The following is a 9,071-nucleotide window of genomic DNA, read 5'->3' as shown; positions in this document are numbered from 1 at the left end:
ATGTATGATTTTCAGGGACAAAAACAAGAACGCAATACACAATTGGTATTACAAAATAATATTGAAATGTATACTGGTCAAGCAAACGCCTTTCTGAAAAGTTTTGACTGTTAAGATGATTTTTTTTTTAAAGAATCCACTGAAATGGCAGACCGCTAGGGAGCAGGCAGAGCATTCCATAGTTTAGGTGCTATGGTCTCAAAAGCTCAATCACCTCAGATTTTAAGCCGGGTTTGTGGGACAAACGGTACATTTAGCATATTAGACCTAAATGAGCTAGCTGACAAATAAGGGTGTAGCTAAGCCACATACAGGAGTGGACCGTGCAATGCTCTGCACAAATGAGTAAGAATTTTAAACTGAATTCTATATGCAACATGGGAGCCAGTGAAAAAAACTTAAAGCTGCAGAATGAGTTCCTGCATGGTTTTAGCTCAATTTAATTTTTGTCTCAAATTGTAGGTATCTCTCGTTGATCCTCTAGCTGCCTTCCCCCTGAATACACAGTGAAAAAGCCCGGTCTCGGGAGACAACACAGGGGTCGCAAACGTCATACAAACACTAGGGGCACAGGCTGTGCACCAAAATACAAAAAAATACAACAAACCACGTTCTAGCCAATCACTCTCAGATACACTTCACGCTACTCAATCAACTCTGCTAAGTGTTTACAGTAGTCATTGGGAGACAGGTTGAAGTCCGGCAGTCAAAACTACAGATCTCAGTTTACTGATATTTCTTAAGTGGAAAACAAGATCTGGTTTAGCATAATATGGTCACTTTTATTTTGAAAATTCTATTCAAATTATACATTGGAATGTATAACAGCTGATTATGTTTGACAGAGAGATATTAGAAGTGACAAAGGTATAGCCGAATAATGCTTAACACTAGAATTCATTCATAAACTGATTTGAATTTGAAGTAGTCAAACATAAATAGACAAACCCCCTCCTCAAATCACTGACGGGGTGAACAGCAGCAGGCCGATACAGCTCTCACCCACACCTCGATTACCACATAGAGCCATTAGTCATTTCAGAAACCCCTTACTCAGAGTTTCATGTGCTTAAGTCCAAATTACAATTACGTGAAACCTTTGTCTTTCACATTGCTGTCTGACTGTGCTGTACATGCACTCACACTCACTTCTTTGCCTCCATCAGCTTACACTTGTTATGACTTTACAGAAATGTGGCCCATGTCAGAACAGCACGGCCCCATAAATCACTAATTTGCCCGTCCTATGCACTCACATCTCTATGCACTATCTGTGACTTCAGGTGCCATATCCTGTTCCGGGGGGGGGGGGGGGGGGGGGGGGGGGGGGGGGGTGCTGGGGGCTGACACTTACATGGGATTGATGGTTAGAGAGGCACGACTGACCAAAAGATGTGTATTACAATTTAAGATACATGTTGACTGTTGATTAACTCTGTAGGAAGGAAATTAAAGAAAAGTTAAAACCACACTATCTGTAGTGAGTTTATCCCGCCTCCATAAATACAGTATAACAAACTAAGATGCTATCTATCTGACCTGTGATCAATAGCTTTTAAGGCCCTTTTGTGTGTGAGCTACTCCATGGCTGCAGCCCGAGAATATCCTGTCAACAGGAACTCCTGGATTTGATATGCACCCGTCTCTGGCCACAGAAGGAAACTGATTTGTTTACAGTATGTGTTCAGAGGTTTTATCTCTTCTGCTCCACATTGGTATTCTCCCAAACTTTATACAAAAAAATGAAGGGAATGTCATTTTAATATTAGCATCTGCATTTAGATGTTTAACAGGAAGTCTGTGAAAAATATATTTATAAAGAACCCTTCTGTCAAATGCAGCTGATTATAAAAAAAAAGAGGAAAAAAGGTTTTTTTTCTTTAAAAAAAAAAAGTAGTGCTGTGATTTGCAGGACCCATGGCACCCTGGCACACTTGAGAGTTGTGTGAAAATCCAAAAACCCCACTTCAGTGCAGTTTGTAATGTTAATGCCGAACAGGTTAGATGAGTTTGTCCGGTGATTTCAGAGTGTTTCCTTGTTGGCTAGTCACCATTACAATTTCCTACATGTAAAATTAGAAATGGATAATTTCTAAAGGTTGTAAATCATTTAGGCTCCCCTCCCCAGTTTGACAAACTTTGGTCACATGTGACACAACAACTGTTAAAAACAGATAATCATAACCTGCACAGTGACTTTTACAACCATTGTGAGTATAGTTTGTTCGTTATCTGTCAGTGGAAAGTGTTGTTTTTGTTGTGAGGCCAGTTTAAGTAGTTAGTAGTGTTGAAATGCTGCGCTCTCTCTCTCTTTCCTTTCACGGGGCTCAACTTGCAATCGAGGAGGAGCCGAGAGTCCTCCGGGGCTTCTCCTGGAACCTGCTCCTCAAATATAAAGCGCTCCCCCATCCACCAGGAAAGACTGAATCATAACTCACAAGGAGGAGCCGCAGCCTGAACGTGCGCTCTCCTAAAACCAGCACTGACATCTGTAACCTAGCTCTAGTGATCGAGACAACACCGCGGGGTTTATTTAAAAGAAAAAAAAAGAGCAGTTTCTGTAGTGGTTTAGCTTTTCAATCAGCCTCCAGTGTACCTCCCAGAGAACGCAACTTGTGAGAGAGACAGTGAGAAGCGCATCTTAAGTTTGGAAGAGGAGAGAGCGCGCAGATGGCCGCCCTCATCAGCGCGTACTCGTCGTGGCCGGAGTCCTTCGAGTGTCCTCCAGTAGACGGAGACGTGCCCGACGGACATGGCACGCACAGGACCCCCGTGGACAAGGCGCCGGAGCCGCGGATCAGACGGCCCATGAACGCGTTCATGGTGTGGGCCAAAGATGAGCGCAAACGGCTGGCCGTTCAAAATCCAGACCTGCACAATGCCGAGCTCAGCAAAATGTTGGGTGAGATTCAGTTATTTAAGGTTTTATTAAGTTACATTTTTTTGATGGCTTATATTTTATTATTGCTGTTATTATTACTGCTACGTTTTAGCCGTCCACACACTTATCATTCCCCTAGGCCTCGGCTGCTGTACTAAAGTTTTAGGTTGTTTCCAACACCAAAATGATAAGAAAATTAAATTAAATTCTGAAAACACGGCTGAAGGTATTAAAAAAAAAACACAAAAAAGCTATGTGTTTAATCGTCATAAATTAGACCAAGTAAATTACTGACGTGTTTCCACAGTCATTTTAGTAATAGTCAATGAAGCGCCTCGCCAAAATCCCCTGAATTTAAATGTTCATATTTGTAAAACCGTAAAATTCGTTAAGACTATGGACAGAACGTATGATTTTGCATTGCATTTACACTACTTGGATTAGTGCTTAATGTTAAGCTCAAAATCTGGCACTCTCGCACACGGAAATCATCTTAAAGCCAGTTCCAGAAGAACAAAACATCATGTAAAACATGCTTTAATAAATAAAGATAAAATTGGCCCTTGTGTTGATCTTAAAATAGGATATGCATTACTTGAAGGAAAGACCCTAAAAACAAATACAAACTTGAAAGGAAGCAAGGGAAAGTTTTAATACACAGTAGATGTTTTTCTTTCATTTAAAAAAAGATACCTCTCACCTGATGAGTAGATGCCATTATGAGTTGTTTTAAAGTAAAAATATACTTATTTTATTAGTCCTGTGATCTTTTTTTAAAAGTGCTATTTATTTAATCTTTGTTTAATTTAACAACATGTTGTATTCCCGTTACTATCATTATTACCAGTATTCACATGAATTCAATATCTTAATTATCTAAAAAAGGAATATAAATCTAAAACTCTAAGACTGATTGAGAACATACGGAAATTAGTAGTAGTACAATTTGTTAGTGTGGGAGAAAATAAATAATTTTAATATTGTGTAGTTTCAACAGACTTTAGACATGATTTGTTTTTTTTTGTTTTTTGAAGCCTGTGATTTGTAGTTTAAATAAAAAACTAAAACAAATCTGTCTTTCCTTCTTGCAGGAAAGTCATGGAAGGCCCTAACTCCCCCTGATAAGAGGCCCTATGTGGAGGAAGCAGAAAGGCTTCGGGTGCAGCACATGCAGGACTACCCCAACTATAAGTATCGGCCTCGCCGCAAGAAACAGCTGAAACGCATCTGCAAACGAGTGGACCCTGGCTTCCTCCTGAGCGGGCTGGCCCCTGATCAGAACGCCCTGCCCGAACAGCGAGTCCTCTGTCACCCCCTCGACAAAGACGAGGGCAGCCCTAATGGTATGAGGAGTGGGTTCTCCAGCCCCAGCCCTGCTCTGCCCAGCGTCAGAAGCTTCAGAGACCCAGCCGGTTCCAACAGCAACTTTGACACCTACCCTTACGGCCTGCCCACTCCCCCTGAGATGTCCCCATTAGACGCCATGGACCACGAGCATGTACCCCCCTCTTATTATTCAACGTCTGGTAGCTCCTCCTGCTCTTCCTCTTGCCCAGATGAGCACCACCAGAATCAGACACACATGGGCAGCCCACCCCCTTACCACACTGACTACACTCAGACCCAAATCCACTGTGGGGGCGCACACATAGGTCACATCACTCACATGTCCCAAACTGGTGGCGGTGGACTGATCCATGGCCCCCCGCTGTCTTACTACAGTTCCTCATCTTTCCACCAGATTCACCAAGGGCTCCACCAGGGCCACCTGGGTCAGTTGTCCCCCCCGCCAGAGACACAGGGTCACTTGGAGACTCTAGACCAGCTGAGCCAGGCAGAGCTTCTGGGTGAGGTGAACCGCGATGAGTTTGACCAGTACCTGAACTCCACTGGGACAGGGTTCCATCCTGAGCAAGGCAGCAGTATGACCGTTACAGGACACATCCAGGTGGCGTCAGCCGCCACTGCTTCTGCCACTGCCTGTCCCACCAGCACCACAGAAACCAGCCTCATTTCTGTGCTAGCGGACGCAACAGCCGCCTACTACAACAACTATGGCATCTCATAAGCTCGGTCACAGCGTCCGTTACACTTGTGGCTGATCAGAGACACTACAGGGGTTAAAATGGGTGAAGAAATTTGGGATAATGCTGCACTTGGGTGCCAGTAAGGGAAAGATTTCTATGTTCTCATCTGTAATTTTTAAAATCCCGTATTAGCATCCATGAGCAACATCATCCCACCATGATTAAAAGCTGAACTGATTACGGAGCAATATGATTGTCTGGAGCTGAGGAAAAAAACAAAGAGCAATTGGAGGAATACGAAGAAAGGGAGATGGACACCTCAGGGATGCAGACACAAACACTATAGTATGCCACCTCCAGTTGTCACGACGTTTCTAAACCAGAAGAACAATCCTAAAGACTTGTTGTGTCCACTTGTAAATGTCACCAGTTACTGTTGCCACTGCGGCATGTACAGATGCTCTTTAGAAACTAATTTAAGTCCTTTGATGTTTCGCATAAATGCTAACTGTAATGCTATTATCGACGCTTTCCATTCGACTGTTTGTATTCTATGTTCTCGCTCTCATCAGCTTGGGAGTCTTACCTCAGTAGTTGTAATTGAATGAGGTTTTTAGTTGGACATTTCTTATGCAAACTTAAAAAAAGACGGTGTATAATGAAGGAAACAGGCGTTTATACTTCTTCTCAAGTACTTAATAATATATAATCATAACCTCTACGATGAAAATAATAATGGTAACTATAACTGTATGCTGATTAAGGTTTGTGAAAGACAATAATTTAAAATAAAGTTAAATTTTTATATTAACGCAGTTGCTACTTAATGTGCCCGCAGACAACATGCCACAACAAAAGAATTGTCCAGTATGAGGTATTGGTAATAACTGATGCACTTAAAGCTATTGTGCTGAAGCAGATGAAACACGTTTCTACTTACCTATACATACCATCTAATTATAATAATCAGATTCCTAAATAAAACCAAATAAAGGAAATAAGGACTCCACTAGAAGTGGTCACACACAAATAGGAGAAAATGGCGTGTACTATTTGTCCATCTTTGAATTCAGTGTCACACCACATGTTCTTCTATTCATGGTCTCTGTCTAGCTGTTGTAGTGCAAGTGGCCCGTTCTGACACCCACTCCCCTGCTTGCTTTTTCCACCCTCCATCACATCATTCTTCTCCATCCGTCTCCTCTCGCTTTCATTTCATCCCGGTTCAGAGGATTAGTGTAAAACAGGCACAGCCGCCTCCATCCCAACCGTCCTTTGTTTTCCCGGAGTCTTATTCTGGTTGCCATTCTTAGGCACTCCGGACCCCACGTCCACCCCCACCCCCTCATCCCGTGTTCTATCTTGCTGATGCAGACCTTTCGTAATCTGTGTAGAATAAATAAAAAAATAAATCCCAGGGCTTCGTTGACTATTTTACACCCTCCTCATTTTTCTCTTTTTTTTTACCCCCCTATCCTCAACACTCCTCCCCTCTCTGTTGTCTTGAATTTTTCTTTTTCGATAAAAGGAATTCAGGGGGCTTTTGACAAATCCTGGAGTCTGGCTGGTCTTCCTGCATTTTTTTGGGAACGGTTGAGTCGTGCTTCTTGTAAAGAGGATGTGGCGGAGGAGCGGTGTTTCCTGACTGATAAGGGAAAAGCCTCTCTCTGTCAGGATGTTTGGACCTAGCTGGGCCTTGCATTAAAGAGCCAGAGAGAGGGAAGGGAACCCGCTGTTCAGCAAGCGGGAGGAAACACTGCCGTGCCGATTAGCATCTTACTTATTCGTCTTTACTTACCCGCCATTTTTCAGGAGAGGCTTGGTCAACCTGGTACCTTGACCACAGACACACCACAAACACCCACATAGCAGTGAGCAGTTTTCCAACTCCAACTTGACACCAGAAAATAACACTTTTAGTGAACATATGTACCACAAACAACATTTCTCTGTACCCATGTTCAACTATGATCGTGGGCTTTTGACACACCTTGCTGAGAATATGATTAAACTGACCAGAATGACAACATTCATCAAGCACCAGTGTTTGCAGCTGGCCAATGTCGTGTTCATTTCTTTGGGGTTAGATCATTACCCTTTGTGCCTGCGGGGGTTCAAAACTCTGCGGAGGGTCCATTTTAGTGCGACCATATTTTGGATGTGGGAGCCAGACGGGTGGTGCCCCAGGCATACGGGGTGAGAAAGTAGTAGCTGTTGGTGCGCCATCAGCCCCAGAGTTGTCAGGGTCAGGCCAGCTCAGGGTGCTGCAGCAGACTCCCTTGGTAAAGATGCCCTGCAATGTCTCAACAATCACGTCCACCACCTCAGGGTAGGACAACGGAACACGGACAAGGACAAAGACTCCCGTGTCAACAAAGCGTCATGATATTAGATTATAGTGCACCAAAGAAGACGGTACTTGAGCATGACCTGCAGAATTAAGCAGTACTTAAAACCTTATATCATATTGTTCCCATACGCTTTGTTATTTAATGGTGTTTTACGTCCAAATGACTCCGAAAATCATTGAAGCCTCCACAGAGATTTAGGAGACAAACACAAATATGAAAAAGATAAACTAAGAAAAATAGTCCTGTTTTCAGCTTGGTGACAATGCATTATCAAATAATCCAATGCAAGGAAGCAAAGGAATTACATTTTCAAAATCAAAATTAAATAGAGATTTGGTTTTCACTGCAAGGCAGGACCTCAAATTTAAATATGTTACACATTTACACAGTGGCTACTATAATAAGCTATGATATATGCATTTCCTACTCTCATTATGTGCAATGGTGGTTGTCTTTTAAAAGTAAACGTGATCAACTTGCAGGTGCCTCTGCAGTGATGAGTAAACAATATTTTGAGTCTAACACATCAAATACATAGTTTCCAATGGAACAAAGCACTGACCACTTCACGTCTCTTGTAGAAAAAAACACACTTATCTTCGATTATTACACCCTCGTCACTTCTGGGAAATGACCAAAAGAGATCAACAGGAGTTTTTACTGAGATTTATAGATGCTGTGACTTTTAAATTTTCAGGAAGTGAAGGCAAAACACTCAACTTGTCAGCCACAATCCTTTCCTCCTTAGAATTAGACTTGTTGTCATTGTAACCTTTAGTCAGAAGCTTCTGCTGAAAACCTGGGACAGCCATAAATGCTGCTTTAGCTGCAATAAATCAACAGGAAAGAAAAGAGAAATAACGTGTCAACACTGGCATGACATTGTTGTGAACAGCATAAACTTTACACTTTATACACATAGGCGATTGTAGGAATTATCTGTAAAGACCCTTTTTCTGTGAGCATGATCTCTTTAATTTCACTAATTGGATCTTTCACACATTTGCAGGATCACAAGATTTACAATATTTGCTAATATAAGGACATAGGCTGAACAAACAAAAGCGCCTCCTCTTGTTATTTCTCGCTGATTGCTGACTGGCTCAGTTCCAGTCTCAGGTCAAGCCTGTGGAATGAGTCTGTCAGGTAGTCTGTTATGTTTCCTATTTCCTCCTCTGCCGTCATGTCACTTCCCTGGGCAAACAAACAACTCGGCGGTCTAACTTAACGCCAACAGTCAAGGTAACAACGTAGGGCTCGGTGTGTGTGGACGGGGCGCGGAGCCTGCACAGCTGTGTAAAGTATTATCCATCTGCTGGGACCTAGATGAGCAGTGATCACTTTAAATATCGTGTCCTCTGGAGGCACGGAGGAGGCTCACTGTCTGGTTGGTCCAGCGTCCATTGTGTAGCCGACGAGGGAGCGTCCAATCGCGTCACTTTTGGAGGTCAACCATTTATACAATATGACGTTATTTGCGTATTAACAGTTTGTCAAAAGGAAGTGGCTGATTTGAACTACGTGACTAAGGCATATCAAAGTTTGAGACTGAGATGTCCTTTAAACCTACATATTATAATTCTGTATGTTATGCTGTGTCTGAGTTGCTTTTGTATTGTTGCTACATGAAGAGAATGGGCTTACTTTCTTATTATAAAACCTCATAGGCAGCTGCACATGTCACAAGTAGTTGTGTTTGAAGCAAAGTTATTATTCCAAAGGATTCTGGAGGGATAGCCATGTCTTTCCTGTTAAGCCTTTCAAATAGAAAACAACAAACCCATTGCAACATCCTCATCACAGTAAATGCAG

General features: G+C 42.4%; 1 protein-coding gene across 1 annotated transcript; it reads left to right on the top strand.

Annotated features, from left to right (window-relative positions):
• Positions 1-2,347: 2,347 nt before the first annotated feature.
• On the top strand, positions 2,348-5,719 carry sox7 (SRY-box transcription factor 7). Its single transcript, XM_032543497.1, has 2 exons — positions 2,348-2,902; positions 3,973-5,719. Exons 1-2 carry the CDS (start codon positions 2,671-2,673, stop codon positions 4,947-4,949), a joined length of 1,209 nt encoding a protein of 402 aa, XP_032399388.1. The 5' UTR covers positions 2,348-2,670; the 3' UTR covers positions 4,950-5,719.
• Positions 5,720-9,071: the final 3,352 nt, after the last annotated feature.

The sequence above is a fragment of the Etheostoma spectabile genome, chromosome 18 (assembly GCF_008692095.1).
Source record: "Etheostoma spectabile isolate EspeVRDwgs_2016 chromosome 18, UIUC_Espe_1.0, whole genome shotgun sequence".
Classification (NCBI taxonomy): Eukaryota; Metazoa; Chordata; class Actinopteri; order Perciformes; family Percidae; genus Etheostoma; species Etheostoma spectabile.
The sequence above is the reverse complement of the archived record's forward strand: the minus strand, read 5'-3'. Positions and strand labels throughout refer to the sequence as shown.